Source organism: Aethalodelphis obliquidens, unplaced genomic scaffold (genome assembly GCF_003676395.1).
Source record: "Aethalodelphis obliquidens isolate GAN/ISIS:26980383/991018 unplaced genomic scaffold, ASM367639v1 scaffold26, whole genome shotgun sequence".
Lineage (NCBI taxonomy): Eukaryota > Metazoa > Chordata > Mammalia > Artiodactyla > Delphinidae > Aethalodelphis > Aethalodelphis obliquidens.
In genome coordinates this window covers 3124651-3141777 of record NW_020837970.1, presented here as the reverse complement: position 1 = coordinate 3141777, position 17127 = coordinate 3124651, and the positions used below count along the sequence as shown (strand labels likewise).

The following is a 17127-nucleotide window of genomic DNA, read 5'->3' as shown; positions in this document are numbered from 1 at the left end:
GGGAAGCTAGGTTTCCCTGTGAATATCCACCCATAAATGCAGTGCAAGAACAACTTCCTAGCTGAATTTCTTTTATACCTGGTTTCTTAACATTAAGACTAATTCCTAGGGTGGGATTCCCTTTGTAAGAAAAATACTTCAGTGCCGTGGCAGGACAAGAGCAGAAAGACACCTCAAGAAATAGCAGTGCCCAAATAGGAATCCTTCTTGGCAGTCATGCCATCAGAGAAGATACCTTTCAATACCAAATATATATAAATTCAAATGATGATTCATTTTGGAGAGAAGTAGATGCTAGCCAGGTTGCTGGTGATAATTTTGATAGTTAATCTGGGGTCTTAGCCTTCAACACCGTGAGGTTCCTACATAACTTTGGCATCTTCTTGCCTGTTTATATTCAGGAAATCTTAGATAATGATTAGGAGGGTGAAAAATATATTCATACTTTCAAAAATAATTGTTGTTTCTAATTTAAGAAATAAGAACAAAATCATTTATCACAATTACTGTAAGTGGTTTAAACATTTCTAAAAGAAAAAAAAAAAAGATACTCATTGGAGTTCCCTGGCAGTCCAGTGGTTAGGACTCAGCGCTTTCACTGCAGTGGTCATGGGTTCAGTCCCTGGTCAGGGAAGTAAGATCCCGCAAGCGGTGAGGCATGGCCAAAAAAAAAAGAGTCTCACGTTGGGTTTTTTTTTTTTTTTGTGGTACGTGGGCCTCTCACTGTTGTGGCCTCTTCCGTTGCGGAGCACAGGCTCCGGACACACAGGCTCAGCGGCCATGGCTCACGGGCCCAGCCGCTCCGCGGCATGTGGGATCTTCGCAGACCCGGGCACGAACCCGTGTCCCCTGCATCGGCAGGCGGACTCTCAACCACTGCGCCACCAGGGAAGCCCTCATATTGGATTTTTTAAATCTACTTGTAATTGTTGAATCTGAGTTCATTGTGTTATTTTGTCTTTACCTATGTTTGAAATATTCCATAATAAAATGTTTTTAATGCTGTTTGTATCCATACCTATGTAAAGAGTAAAAAATTACATATATGTTTATATATATATTTTTGGTTAAAAAAAAGTGTGTATTTATATATATATATGTATATACATATATGTATCCAAACAAAAATACATGTTGATTTTACGAGCTACTCTTAAAACAAAATTACAGAGAAGGATTATATAGGGGCAGTGTGCATGGCACAATGTTAAATGAAAACTCTAGGATATAAAAATGCACGTAGTAAATATGTACTCACACATGTACAGTACACACACGTACACACACACAAATACACAAAAATGTTAACAATGGGAGATTGTCATTTTATTTATTTTACAGATGTTTTCTAATAAATGTGTTATTTTTATAATCAGAAAAATATTTTAAAAATAAAGGACCATGTTTGTGTGATTAAAAGAATAAATAAAAGACAGTTTACTTAATTTGTAATTGATATATTTATAGGGGCAATAACCATGGCTTTGCTAGAAAACCTTGTGGCAGGAAATATATACATTGTCAAGATATCTGCATCCAATGAGGTAGGAGAAGGACCCTTTTCAAATTCTGTGGAGCTGGCCGTACTTCCAAAGGAAACTCCTGAATCAAATCAGAGGCCCAAGCGTTTAGATTCTGCTGATGTCAAAGGTTTGTATACTGCCATAATCATTGATTTTCCTTAAGAAACGAAAACACACATTGTTTTCCAGCTCCCCTCTGCTTTATTTCTGCTCCTCCCGTGACCATATCCCTAAACCCATACTCGGCTCCTTGAATTCTTGCTGGCAAGGTTCTGATGTTGTGGAGCTGCATGGCTCTCCCTGCACTCCTAGAAGGAGAAAACACTTCCCTCAGAACTAACTGTGGTTTTCAGACCACTGTGTCCCAGTTACTTCTCCTCCCAGCTGTGCATCCACCAAGACAGATGAGCCACACCACCCCTGAGCTGATGGGAGCAGGCGTCTGGGGGTTTGTGGAAATAAATGGCAGTGATGGTTGTGGTGTTCAAGCTAAGAAGAGCATGGTTTTCATTAAGAGTTTTCCCCACCAAAACAACAAACAAAAACAAAAACCCCATCCTCTCCAGAGTGAAAGTTATTTCTCTCCAGAAAGCAATTGGAAAAAATACCTTTAAAGAGCCATTCTCACTCCACTCAGGGTATCGTCCTATTGTTCTGAAGGACGCCGGGGCCCCCTGTGACCCAGGACTAGACACGTCCTTTTTCCCCTCTCTGGGGGAGGGGGCCTGGGTGGCGATGCAGGGTGTGGCAGGAACAGCTTCAGATTGAGGAGGTGCCAGCTGAATTCAGGGTGGGATTTAAAGGCTCTTAGTTCCTCAGAGGATAGTCATTCAGTATTGTGGGATGGACACTTTGGGAAGGACAGAGAGAAACAAAGAGAAGGGCAGGGCAGTCAGATTTAAGCACAGGAAGGAGGTAGCCACAGTAGCTGCCGTATCATCAGGGGAAGCGGAGAGCAAGGCTTGTATTCGCTTCTCAGATACCTTGCTAGTCAAAGTGCCTAGAGACCAGCTGCACAAATGGCACCTGGGAGCTTGTCAGACATGCAGAATTGTGCGTGGGCTCTACCCCAGACCTCGTGAATCAGCATCTGTCTGCATTTTAACATATCCCCTAGTAACTCTTATGCACATTAAAGTTTGAGAAGCACTGCTGTGTAAATGAAAATGCATAAATGGAAAACTAGTCTTCAGTATACAGATCTGCTTTTAAGGTAATATGACATGAAAGCTACCCTTTGGCCTGTCAGTGAACATCTATGCCTTGTGCCTTTTAGCGTTATAAATTATGAACTGATGTTCATGTTTGATATAATAATACCTAGAACTCATATTTAGAATCTTCAATATGAGAAGATAAGCCAATTTTAAGGTCACTGATAAAAGAGTAATATGTCTTCTTTGCTTAGACACAGATACTGTCAAAAGTTTTCCTATGAGAGGAAGACACATTGTTGAAAAGCTAATATCTGAGAATTATGATAAATGGAATCATTTACTTTTCTGATTGACTCTGAGTACATGTGTTTCCCCTTCCAGTTTATTCAGGCTATTACCATCTGGACCAAAAATCAATGACCGGCATTGCTGTAGGTGTTGGCATAGCCTTGACCTGCATCCTCATCTGTGTTCTCATCTTGATATACCGAAGTAAAGCCAGGTGTGTTTCCATTGCTAGAGATGTTGATGTGGTTAAAAAACATTTAAATTACAGTAACCACAGAAACAAATTGAAATCAAGTGCCTTTTAGAGTAACTTGGATTTTCCACTTAAAATGAATGTATTATTACTTGGGTTCTTACAGCTATAGAGATGTGCTCACTTTGGCAAATTATTCTCTCACCATTTGAAAAAAATTACTGTACCAACAAAATACTCTTCAATGAGGACCTAGTTTTCTCATTTCCTTGGTATTTTGAGAAACACAAAGTATATCCTTTGGATTTTTAAAGAAAATAACCCACTTAATATGATGTATCTGCTGATTGAGGGATTCCTTACTTCCTGGAATATTTTCATATTTAAGTAGCCTGAAATGTCTGAGTCACTTGAGAGCTCTACCCTCACCACCATAGGTCATATGTTTGGGATTCTCCAGACATGGATTAAAACAAATGTAATAACTAGGGATTAGTTCTCTATAAACTCTTGTCAGGCAATTTTATCAGTGCTTTTGACTTCAGCTAAATTCTCAGCATTCAGTGAACCTCTCTGTTTCTAACCTTTTATATTTTGGCTTTTGCTTTCATTTATTAAGGTTCTTTATTTAAAAAAATCAAAGTCAAATACACATCATTTTTAGGTAATCTCCATCACTAGACTCTCTCCATTATCATAGGTTTTTCAGAGTTTATTCTATATGTTTTTGGTACTTGTGCATAGAAACACACTCAGAAAACATGTTAATGAAAGAATTTTAAAGTTTTTTGTATATGGAACTGGCTTAATTTTACTGTCCAAGTTTCTCACTTCAAGAATTTTTTAATGAAATCTTTATGTACATTGTTTTAGTGATGCCTAAATCTTGCATAAGTGCTACTGTAAATTTGTCATCATTAATTGTTACGTTACTGTGACAATCTGCAGACCTGAAGGAGAGCATGTAAATTTTTTAAACTACAGTTTCTGCATATATTATAAATAAGCGACAATAATAAATAATAGTACTTTATAAATATTAAGGTTTTTACTAAGTGTAAAGAGTAATTTTATATAAACAGACATTGGGACAAAAAAAACAAGCCTTCTCACATCATAAAAGTTTGCAGCAGTGAGTTGGAGTTATAATCTAATAGTTTCTAAAGATATTTAAGAAACAAGCATTAAGGAACTCCATTGTTTGCAAAGTTGTGAACTTCCCAGATTTCACCAAATTTGGTACATTTACTTCTCTCTTCTTGTGGACTTAGAAAATTTCCTTTTCTTGCAATATTTCAGGAAATCAACTGCCTCCAAGACAGCACAGAATGGGACTCAACAATTATCTCATACCAGTGCCTCCCTAGCCAATGGAAATGAAGTAGGAAAGAACCTGGAAGGAGCTCTAGAAAATGAAGAGTCCTTAATGCCAATGATCATGCCGAACAGCTTCATCGATGCCAAGGTACTCTGAGCTAAGCGACTGTTGTGCTACATAGTCCTTCCTACCATTCATCTTATCTTTATGCGTAAAATCTTTTTACCAAAAAATTGTATGTTGAGTGTATTGTGTCCATACTTCACATAATGAAATGTGAAACCGTTTCACCCAGATCCTTCCTTGCATACAATATTTGGGGAGAAGATAGGGATAGATAAAAGAATAAAAGATGAAGATAAAGAAAATATGAGAAAGTAGCATAAATTCAATTAGTTCGGATTATGTGGAGCTGAGATGTCTTAAATAAGGACATCAAGGTCATCAGTCCATATTTACTACAATTTGGATTGTTGTGTGTATACTGGATGGACGATTTTTTATTAATCCATTCTCAACTTAGTTTATTTGATTTTAGAACTAAATGGAGCATCAGCACATTCCAGGTGTGAATGAAAATTTTTTAAATATAGAGTATATAAATAGATGTCTCAAAATCCTACCCTGTACGGCCTTAGGAAGTTGGATATAGTAAAGAGATGTCACTGGAGGATAATACTTCATGTCCTTTCCACTGTGTGTAATAATAGTACAGCGATAAGCATTATGAACACCAACTGAAAATTATTTTTAGTCACTTGCAGCATTAGATATCGTGCATTATTATAATAGCCCTCATAACGAATGTGCTGTAAATTAAGTATCTGCAAACTATAGCCCAGCCCAGGCCAGCCTGCAGTCTGTTTTTGTATGGTCATCTCTGAGCTAAGTATGTTTTTCACATTTTTAAAGGGTAGTTTGGGGGGAACAAAAAAGGAGGAAGAGGAGAAAATGCAACAGAGGGCATGTGTGGTCTGCAAAGCCTAAGACATTACTATCTGCCCCTTTACAGGAAAAGTTTGCCAAATCCTGCTATAAATTCTTCTTCCCCAACCTTTCCCTAAAATTTAGAATACCAAAAATATTTAAAAATTTCAGGCAATTTTGATGTTAAATTTTATATAATTATATTTAGCAGATGCAATTTACGTGTATCTAGCACAGTGCTATATACTATATATATTATGGGTAAATAACAGTACATTGATTTTTGCTACTCCTGTTGTCTTTTTGTTTGCAACTTAATTTAGCTTTTATTTTCTGATACAAATGTAAGCCATTTAATTTATTTCAAATTAATCTAGAACATTAGAACCTAAAACTTTTAAATAAGCACAGAAAGTACCAAAATACACTGTCATTCTGTTATTACTAACTTGGAACTAGACATGAGAAAGGATTGAAGAGAAGTGAAGTGGGGAGGAAGACATGGGAAGAGAGAGGGAGAATCTAAAATGAAAGGACACAGAGCAGAGTGGGGGCCTGAATTGAAGCAGAGAAGCCAGTTTGGAGGCCAGGTCTCTGAATTCCCTTGGGTTAGCCTAAGAGCTGATCCCCCGTCTATTGCCATTTTGTTGAGCATATGTGGGCCCATTTTTCTCTTCCTAAATCCTTTTTAAATTTTTCAACCATGTGAAAAGGTTGAAAAAATTTAATAAATGCACAAATAATTGTCAGTATCTTTTCATACTTTTGTATCTCTCTATATATATTTTTGTTTCCTCTGTCATTTGAAAATATGTTTTGGAATCCTTACACTTCACCCCAAATACTTCAGCATATATATCTGTCTTAGGAATAAACCTATTATGTCTTTTTGATCACGAACAAGTACCTTGTATTTGTTGTGTGCTGCTGGTGTAAAAGAAGAAATAATAATGTCTGTGATCATTTTTTTCTTTTAACATTTAAAAATTTTGTGTACTACTTGTAATAAACTGAAATCTATAATATGTGCATTTTCCCCTTTTATATCTCCAGGGAGGAACTGACCTGATAATTAATAGCTATGGTCCTATAATTAAAAACAACACTAAGAAAAAATGGCTTTTTTTCCAAGATTCTAAGAAGATAAAAGCTGAGCAGGTAACTCACCCATTAAATGGAAAAAATCTTTTGCTGCCCCTGGTATATGAGATGGTAATTTTAAAAAGAGGAAAATGTAAGTGAGTTTTTTTTTTTAACTTCTTTGTTCTTTCTAGCCGTGATTTTATTAATTAGGGGCATGACTCTATGGAAAGCCATGGGGATTGATGACCGAAGTGACAATTGGAATAGTAATCAGAGCTGTGGTTTTCAGTGGGAGTTGAGGGGCAATGGAGAAAGGGATGGGGCAGGAGCCTTCATCAAAATCACTGCAGAAGCCTTTCGACATTTCACTTGCCCCAGTAATTCTGATGTGTTCCCACTCCTCGGAGAACCACTGACCTAGACAGTTCCTTCATGATGGTCTTTTACCCATGTACTCGATCAGTTTGCTAGCTCAGCACACACACAATATGCAAAACCAGATTTGTTATTTTTTAAGAGCACTCTGTTATCACTGATGGTGTTTTATGTATTTTTACCCAGCCTCAAAGAAGATTTACTCAAGCGGTCTGCTTTTACCAGCCAGGCACTACCGTATTAATCAGTGACGAGGACTCCCCCAGCTCCGCAGGTCATACAGCCAGCTTCCCAAGACCCTTTGGTGTTGCAGCTGATACTGAGCATTCAGCGAATAGTGAAGGCAGCCACGAAACTGGGGATTCTGGAAGGTTCTCCCATGAGTCCAATGATGAAATACACCTGTCCTCAATTATAAGTACCACACCCCTGACCCCCAGTTCCTTCACTGGCACTGATTCGAGTGGGGATCCCTCGATGAGAAAGTGTGAAGAACATGCAGTGCCATCAGATGCTGAGCAGATTTCCTCTTCAGTTCCTCAGCCACCATCTGCCATGCTCTGCTTTGATAAAAAGGATTTTCTAATCTAGATAGCCACGTCCAGGTATTCTCACCTTTAAGTCTTTTCGAAGGACAGTGAACAGGGAGCCAAAGCCTTTTGTGAAAATCATGATATCTTATTGGGTATTTCACCTTTTTTGAATGTGTTTTTTTTTTTTTTTATCTTTAAGCTCACGTATTTTGAATGTTTCAGTGTCAGCAATGTGAAAAGACAGTCAAGATATTTGACTGGATTATGAAATATATCACTGGAGCAAAGGGAAGCCTTTTGAAAGCCCCTTTGCTGACTATCTACCTCAGTTTGCCACATGGCAAACTCAGAAGACAACTTTGTTACCTCATTTGTTGTGATAGTTTCTCAGCTACATAACCGATGATACTTCCTAGTAGCGTTTTGTTTTCATTGCTGTATGTGTAATGTGTGTGATCAAAGGAGTCATATAGGTAGATGAGTAAGAATGTTTATCTGAAGCTCTGATTTAAGAAACAACAGCAACAAACTATGACCTCTGTATGGTTTGGATAATTTAACACCTCCAACTGTGAGGACTGAAACCGCAGAGAAGAGAAAAGTGGGACTGTTGACTTTACTGAATGACCAAAACAAAAAAGTATATCTCTTTTGAGAATAGAACTGTTCAGTAGCATACAGGGACTCCTATTGCTTCTAGAGCCTTTATGTGTGGGCATTAGAGTCTTGAGTGCTTTATCTGCTGTATCCCAAGTCTCAGCCTGCCTAGAAGCCGTGCCTTTTCTATCTGCTCCTTTGCCTGACAGTTGGCCAAAGGCTGCACTGTCTAGTTTGCAAAGCATCCTCAACCTTTCCAGAATTAGTTGCAAAACTCCTTGCAGGAAATAGACTTCCAAAGAGAACAGGTTAGGGTTGGTGTTTTGTGTTGTTTTTTTTTATCCCAGCTTGGCTTAAAGGGGTAAAGAAGTTTCATTAAATATTAATAATGAAGATAAATGCAGCAGTAGACAGTAAAATGAACTTGAGGTTATCACGGTAACAGTGCCTTCCATTATATATTATGAAGTTCTTTGCCTTATACCTTTTTAATATTCATGAAGTTGTTCAGGATAAGAGTACAGAAAGTTGCCTTAAGAGTTTCTTGGATTTTATCAGTAACTCTTTTGATGTACAGTATTTTATCAAAGCATTTTGGTTTGTTTTTATGCAGGTTTTGTTTAGGGATAAGTATTCAGATCTCTACCAACTTGGTTGTATTTTCTTGAATTCTTAAGAGAATTTGGTACTCTGTTTAATCTTCCTTCAGTGTCAATGCTGTGAATGAGGAATGCTAACTCCAGGAGTGAGTTAATCCTCTTGCTGGTTTGAAATCAGTAAACTGTTTACTTAGCCACATAGAATAGGCCTTCTTTCAGTAATGAGACAGTTACCTGTTAGGTGCCCAGCAGTGAGAGACAATAAAGAATTAAATACATGGTGTAGAGAAGGGACCCCCTTTTCCTTTTAAAAGTATTTCTTCAAATTATCTGGAAATGACTTTTGAGCCGCTTTTTAAAAGGAATCTTAATGGGTATCCCCCTTGAAACCTTTTATTTGTGGAAGTGGGGGGTCATGTTAAATGGTGTTCTAAAGTCAAAAAAATGTTACTGGATGACAGTCCCACCTCTATCATCTTCTACCCCAGTGTCTGATGACACAACCTTTTTTGGTTGTTTTTTTAATCTGTAGTTTTGTGCCAAATTGGATGTGTTCGGAAGTAGACCAACATTAATTGCTAGCATGCACTTCTGAACCAAATTCACAGTCCCCCATTTAGTTATCTAAGTATGGGCTTGATGGCAAAACAAAAAAGCAGAGCTTTAGGTGAACAATCTGAGGCCAGGAAAAATGCTGCTCCTGCCTTTATAGCTCCTGTTTATACTACCTCCTTTTAAACTTATTCTAGTGTTATTTTTTTTTTCCTGTACTCAGGGAACGTTTTGTTACTTTTGAGCTGCCTCATGGAAGCATGGGCAAATTGACAGGGTATGGCGTTTTGGGGTTCATAAGTAGAATTATGTGAGGCCAACTTTTATCAATATCTAAAACTAAGGACTACAGTGAGTTCATTTTATGTTTTTAAACTTTCGTTACAAGGCAAACAGAATCTAAAGTTGAAACGTCATCCGTCATGTCTAGGACTCTATTAATTTGAATCATTTTAAAAGCCTAAAATGATGATCTGAAGTCCTTAAGGAAAGTATTTTGTTTGTTTTGTTTTTGATGAATAGGCCCATAGTTATTGTAGATCTTTAGGCTATAACTGTTTGCTAATTATTTACCAGTACATTTTTCACTCTTTCACCTTTTCATTTTGTTCTTATATAAGATTTTTTTCATAATAATCCTATTACCAAAGAATTTTCAGTAGGAAGTGAAAATTTGACTATGATTTCCCCCAAAATTTAATTAACTAGAAACATCTATAGGTATGACGCTTATACAAGTAGTTACTAACCCAGAATAATAGGGTTTATCTTGATTGTTGTAGTTAATTAGACTAGTAATTTTAACTACCTTATTGTTACCAGAGCATTTAAAATAATTTCTTTACCAGCAGATAGTTCCAAAGAATTTCAAGTGTAATTTTTTTTCTTCAGCAAGTAAATCTTCAGCTCTACAGTATTAAAGTATTTTGAAATTGTTGAAACTACTTGTTGTAGAGAAAAAAAAAGTCTTTTCACCAAAGAGAAATATTTTGGTCTCATTGAATAAGGTATTTAGTGAACACCAAAGACTTCTTTTTACTTGGCCAAAGCTAGCTTCTTTGAAGTCTTAAGTATGAAATTGTAACTAAAATGTGAAGGTTCTCTTTCATCTCTCATAGTGGTGTTACTTCATGGTATTTTCACTCTGAAGGGGCTAATATGCAAATAGTAACTATTTTCTTTTCCAAAGACTTATTTGCTGTAAGTACTAATACATGCATGTCATTTTTATGCCAAATATTACAAGATACTGCTCATCAGTATTTTCATACCAAAGATCATGCAAATATATAGATTAGCCTGTAAGTAAGTAAAGATGAGCAGATTTGAAATAAATTTATTTAGAGGCTGATAGGGAATCTAGCTTTAGTAGCAAAAGATATCAAAGGGCTAAGTTTACATAATTAAAAGCAATACAATTATATTGGTATTTATCAGTGTTTTAATTCACGTACTTTTTATCAACAAATTTTTAGAAAACCAAAGATATTTAAGGTTATGTCCACATATAGGCAGATTTAGTTGTACATTAAACCATTGTTTCTTGTTTTTATGTCAACCAAACTTGTCTCTCCAGAACCCTGTCTGTATACAAATAGCATACATAGGGACTTCCCATTAAATCTGCTGATTCAGCCACAGGATGTTTTTGCCAAATGATGTGATACTTTCCTAAGCACCTTGAGTGTGAGACATCAACAGAAATACCAGCAGGCTTTTCCACTGCAGAGCATTCTGGCAACCCCTGAATCAGTCTGTGCTGTCTTCCTTCTGCCTAAAGTATTATGTGGTTAACTCTGAAGGCTTGAGGCAGTCCCTTAATAATAGGGATGTTCTCATCTCTGGGGAGCAATGGGATATAACAGGGAAAAGAATCATATCACTGTTTTAAGTGGCTGTTCCTTGCTCTTTAAAGTTGTCCATAAATTGAAATATTTTAATTGCATCAAGGGAACAAAAATCTTTTTCATGAAATCTGGAGTTTTATATTTTGATTAGCCTAAAAGTAAGGACACAGCTTTATCCACTAAGTGGCTTTAAAAAATCAGTTTTGGCACCCCAGGGAAATTAGATCCTCAGTGAAATGCTTTTCATTTGCTTTTGTTTCAAACAAGCGCAGTGCCAACGCTGGGAACAATGACAGTGATTTGCATTGGTGTGTCTTGGCTTCATTAAGGACATATGCCAGAAACTTGCTCATGTTGACAACTCAGGGTCATTGTTCAAGTCGATGAAGACACCTTTGGAAACAATTGAGTGTCACAAAAAAAGATGATTTGAAAGGTTTTTTTTTTAAACGCTAGAATATCCAGATGTGGTTCCATCTCAGCAGTGGCTGTAGTGATTCACACATACTCTTCTCTTTCATTGAATATAAATGTTTAATACTGAATGTAAAAAAAGAAAAAAGTGCCAATACATCAAAAGAGGCATGATTTAAGACTAAACATGTATTTTGTAGACTTTGTTCCTGACAATTTGGCACATGGGTCTCTGGTAAAATTGCTTTGGTTTAATAGTCATAATTTCTGTGGGCTGTGAGCACAGAGCACAGGGTTCTGGAGATCACCATACACAACCAGTTGTCTAATTGTAAATTTTATTGATGTTTAGAAGAACACATACCTAGAATTCTGTGTGAAGTTGATTTATGCTCAGGACATAAGATCACAGGCTAATGCAATGTGTATGTTTGCAGGCTTTAATCTCCTCAGGCGGTTTCCCTTGGTAAGCCTTTGAAGGTGTTTAAGATTAACATGACAGCCTTGCATTTTTACCAGGCAGATACTGTATTATTTTCTTATTGCTGCTGAAATGAGTTACCACGAAGTCGGCCTTGAAGCAACACAAATTTATTATCTTACAGTTCTGTAGGTCAGAAGTCTGACACAGTCTCAATGGGATAAAATCAAGGTTTGTTTCCTTATCTTTTCTGGATTTTAGAAACTGTAGACCCCACCCCCTATTCTCTCTGACCCCACTTGCATTATCATTATCTCTTTTTCTGACCCCAACGGGGAAACATTCTCCAGTGTTAAGGACTCACGTGATTAGTTGGGGCCCATCTGGATGATCCAGGGTACTCTCCCCATCTGAAAATTCTTAACTTAATCACCTCTGCAAAGTCCCTTTTGCCCTGTATGGTAACATATTCAGAGTCCAGGGATTTGGGCGTGGACTTCTGTAGATGGCCGTTCTCTTACGTACAACAGATATATTATTTCTGTAGAATTCTGATCTCCATAAAATGTCTATAGCATTACAGAGATTGGAAGTGTGAAGCCATGTGCCCTTTAGTGATCTTCAAAATGTCAAAGTATGAAAACCTTGGCTTATCGCCTATTGAATGTTTACATTAAACTTTCTCTCTAAATCACTTGCAAAAACAGTTCGGCTTTAAACTTTTTGAATATGTGCTTTGTAAATTAACATCTCAGCTCTATGTGTTTAACAGAAAGTTTCCTAATATTTGACTCTAACTTTATGGAATTTCATCAGATATTTTTGAAAACTGTTCATATTATAGTTGAGCTTTCTCCTTTTCTCTTAAGTGATTACGTCGGTGGGGTAGGGTTGGGGGAAAGACCTCAAACGTAGGAACTCAGATTAGATGAGCAGGACCATGCTCAAGTTCATTCTTCATTTTCTTTTAAAAGCATTTTGCAACATTCACCCTTTCTGACTTTTAAATTGGGTTTATTTCTTCAGCTTCACCAGCCACTGTTTGGTTTTCAGTTTGATAGCCTCTTGATTTTCCATCAGCCTTAGCAAGAACCTCCACTTATACTTAGCAGCATGTACAACTCCTAGGAAATTTTGTCTTTGTTTTCTTTGATTTCAATTGTCCCTTTTCCTAGAAAGCTTCAGATCCCACAGCTCTAGTTTGTTCTGATTCCTGCATCATGTCAAGTCAAGCCTTCTTTCAGATTTGAAGGATAATTTATAATTATACCCTAAGTTTCAGCATTTCTTCAATGAACGAAACAAAGCTATCTCCATCATGGGGTGGAGACCGTGATGATATTCTGAGTAAGGTTAAGAGTGCTGGTCATTTTTCAGCCACTTCTGACTCTACTCCTGAGGAAGGGATGAGGCCATTTACTGAGCGTATGCGATGTGCCAAGCACATCTTCATCCCTGCACACTGCTACATTCTGCAAGGCAAGTATTATTCCCATTTTAGAGATCAGGAAACAGGTTTAAAATGTCTAACTTGCCAAAGATCACAGTTAGTAAGTGGCTTAGCCAAGGTACAAACCCAAGTTGGTCCAACCTCAGGGTTTATAGGACTTCTACTATGATAACATCATCTCAGCTAAGACATGATATTTAATTACCTAGGCTCATAGTGCCTTCCACTGTGTCAACACAACCTGTCCACACAGTCATAGCCAATCAACAGAGAGAAGTCTGTCTTAGTTACGTTCATTTATTCAAGGAGGAATTTAGGAGGCTGGGCTATAACTCACTCTTTGTCATCTCGTAAACTCCCTTCTTTCCTCGTTGAAAACCTTCTATTTCTCTTAGCTGAAACTGTCTGAAAGCTGATGCTTGTGCCTAGAGTTGCAGTAAACAAGGTAGGCATGGTTTCTGTAGTCCTTATCTGTTCAAGCATTTCCTTATTAGACTAGGTGTTCAGAATTTAATTTTATCTTTCGTAATTTTTCTGTAGTCCCCATCTCTAAATAGAAATTTATTAACTAGAAAAAGCCAGGTGTGTAAGCAGTCATCCTTTCTTGCTAGATCTGAAGAGCATATTTGTTATTTGAATTCAACCTAATTAATTTAGGAGAGAGCAAAGTTGAGGAGAATCATATAGTAGGACAAGTATAAGGTTAGTCTTTGGCACACCTAAATTCTAGTTTTTGACCATTTTGAGAATTGTTTGGTAGGAAAGTTCTTAACCTATTTTTGTTCCTTTTCTTAACATGAAGTAAGGATACTTTGTTGTGCAGAATGAAGCAGTAGTATTTTGAAAACTTAAAAGTGTAGATAATTATAATCCAAAAGTCATTTCTATAAGGCTGTGAAACATATCTTAACAGATTTTTTTGTTTTACAGGGCAGCCTTTCCAATTACAATTTTACCTGTGCTAAAATGAAAAATGTTTGCTTTCCTGTATACGCACCAAAAAAACAGAAGAAGGTGGTGGATAAAAGATGTAGACTGGGATTTAAACACTCATCTTTAATGTAGGTAAATCTGTAAGATGAATAGGGGAATTTACAGTGCTTTTGAGAGTACTAAACATGAAATGATCTTACCCTAATTTAAATCTTTCATTTTTTGATATCTTGGCTTTTAAAGATCTCTCTCTTAAGGAGAGAGATCTTTATCCCCAGAGGGGTAGATGGGTAAGACAGAAGTGCATTTTTAGGATTCTTCTCTAACAGGTCTACTTTTTCAAGATTATGGAGCATTTCTAAATTTATTTAAACTATTCGGAATAAATTTTAGGGTAACACCTACTGGCACCTAATTCTAGTTTACTCAAGTCAACCTTTAAGGCTATTGACAAGAAATATACGATTATCATCTTTTTTTAGAGAAAGGAAATACTTTACCTAACTTTTTCTTGAACCAGCCAATATCACTCTTAGTATAATCCATGAGATTCTGAACACCTTTCTTGATTTACTCAGGTTTATATCTTGTAAGTAGTTCATGGTATGTAGACACAGTCCTAACTTACAAACTTTATCTTTAAAAATGTATGTTACAGAAGTTTCTTTTTCTACAAAACTGTCTTTTAAAATAACAAAAATACTTAAAATGTTTACCTAAAACATTTTTCTCCCTATTACCACATTCTTCATTCTGTTTGCAAATGAAAATGATTACCGATGATTAGCAACATGAGCCTGTTACAGAAATTTGCAAAGCCTGAATACACACACATTGCCTTAGCCTATCAGTAGACTGGAGGACATATATTAAGTAAGTTTGTCTGTCTGTTGCTGTTGTTGGACAAAATTTTATGTCTGTGTATGTGAGATTTTTTTTTCTATTTTCTTTGAAGATGTGAATTAAATGAAAGTGTGGGAGCCAGTTACATTGTTTCATATTATGGGTGTTCTGGATCCTTTCACTCTGTATACAATTTTCTTGTAAGGGCAGCATTTGCAGACTAGCTAATGGACTCTAGAGCTGAGCTATTTTAATTTTATACTTGACTCAGGGGATCAGCTCTGTGAACTCCATTGCATGAAGAAAGCAAATGTTTACCTTGATTTTGAATGTACCTTTTTAATGTCTTCTTAAAACATATTTTGCTTAATAATGTGGGTTTGTTTTCCTTTTCTAGCATCATAGTAAGCATTGCCTAGTACTTTCCCCCTCCCCAGGATAGTTTATATACTATCCTACAGGTCATGCCAAAAATGAATAAAAGTTTAAATGCCAAAATGTTTATAAAACTGCTGTCTAAATACTGATTGATTGCACAGTTTAAATAAAAGTTTTCCTTAGTTAAAAAAAGAAATAAAAATGTTTTCTTTTACTCTTCACTTTTGGGTGATAGAAAATGAAAACTTTGAGTTTATAGAATGATGGCTTTCATATCCTGGGATGGGATGATCATAGAGTCTACTCCAAGCAGTAGGAATAGAGCCTATTTAACGCATCTAAGAATTGTTTTCATCTGGCATTTACTGAATAGCAACAAGGAAATAACAATTTTCCCATTCCAGTAGATGATTGCTCACCTCAGGAACTAAATAGCCTAAAAGCTATGGGTCATCCAGATAGACACATTTCTAATTCAGGTTAAATTTTTGGTTTTTTAATATTATAAAAAATGGTTAAGAAATATTGAAAACACTTCCACTTAAAAAATCTAGAACTAACAGGTAAAATATGACCCAAACAAGCTTTGTAAGATAGCTGAATTCTTATTTTTTAAAAACTCCCAATTTGGGAGGGGAACTGAAAAACAGAACAGGAACTTCTTGAAAGGATATTGTGCTGACTGTGGAGGACATGAAAGAAAGAATTGAAACATTAGAGAACAATAAACTATATATTTAAAAAAAAGAACAAGTACATTAAAAAAAAGAAATAAATGGAATTCCCAGAAATTAAAAAAAAAGTCACTGAATTTTTGAAAATCTGTTAAATAGCGTATCAAATACACTGAAAGAATATTCTAAAACTGGAAGATAGATGTGAGGAAATTATCCAGGATGCAGCACAATAGATAAACAGAAAATATAAAAGAGATAAACAGAAGATTCAACATACATCTGACAGTCATTCTAAAATGAAGAGGAATGAAGGCTAAACAATTTTCAAAAATAATATGACTAATTTATGAAATCCTCAGATTCAGGAAGTATAAACCTCAGTCTAAAAATATAAAAATAAATCCAGGGCTTCCCTGGTGGCGCAGAGGTTGAGAGTCCGCCTGCCGATGCAGCAGACGCGGGTTCATGCCCGGGTCTGGGACGATCCCACATGCCGTGGAGCGGCTGAGCCCGTGAGCCATGGCCGCTGAGCCTGTGCGTCGGAAGCCTGTGCTCCGCAACGGGAGAGGCCACAACAGTGAGAGGCCCGCGTACCGCAAAAAAAAAAAAAAAAAAAAAGAAATCCAAACCAAGATGTCTTAGTGAACTTCAGAACATCAAGGCCAAAGATAAGAACTTAAAGGCAGTTATAGGGGAAAAAATGATAAATAGATTGCACTAAGAAGATTTCTCAATAAAAGAAGCAAGAAGATGGTGGGATAATATCTTCAAAACATCACAAAGAAAAATAACTGCAGTGTGGAGTTCTGTAACCAGATAAATTATAATTTAAATGTTAAGGTTAAGTAAACATAATTCTAGATACAGATATGAGTGAATTTACCACACACACACTCTTGCTAAATAAACAATAAAGGATATACTTTAGGAAGAAGGAAATATAATACACAAGGAAGATATGAGAAGAAGCAACAATGAGCGGGAAATACAAATCAAAAAGACAGTGAGATACCACTCCA

At 36.4% G+C, this 17127-nt stretch overlaps 1 protein-coding gene across 1 annotated transcript in view; it reads left to right on the top strand.

The window, feature by feature from the left end:
- Nucleotides 1-15608, top strand: part of PRTG (protogenin) — a 135956-nt gene extending 120348 nt beyond the window's left edge. Inside the window, exons 16-20 of the mRNA XM_027123087.1 lie at nucleotides 1468-1650; nucleotides 3062-3182; nucleotides 4461-4626; nucleotides 6460-6564; nucleotides 7051-15608. Of these exons, the coding sequence (XP_026978888.1) occupies nucleotides 1468-1650; nucleotides 3062-3182; nucleotides 4461-4626; nucleotides 6460-6564; nucleotides 7051-7455 (980 nt within the window). The 3' untranslated portion in view covers nucleotides 7456-15608. The remainder of the gene's footprint in view (nucleotides 1-1467; nucleotides 1651-3061; nucleotides 3183-4460; nucleotides 4627-6459; nucleotides 6565-7050) is intronic.
- The last annotated feature ends 1519 nt before the right edge of the window (nucleotides 15609-17127 follow it).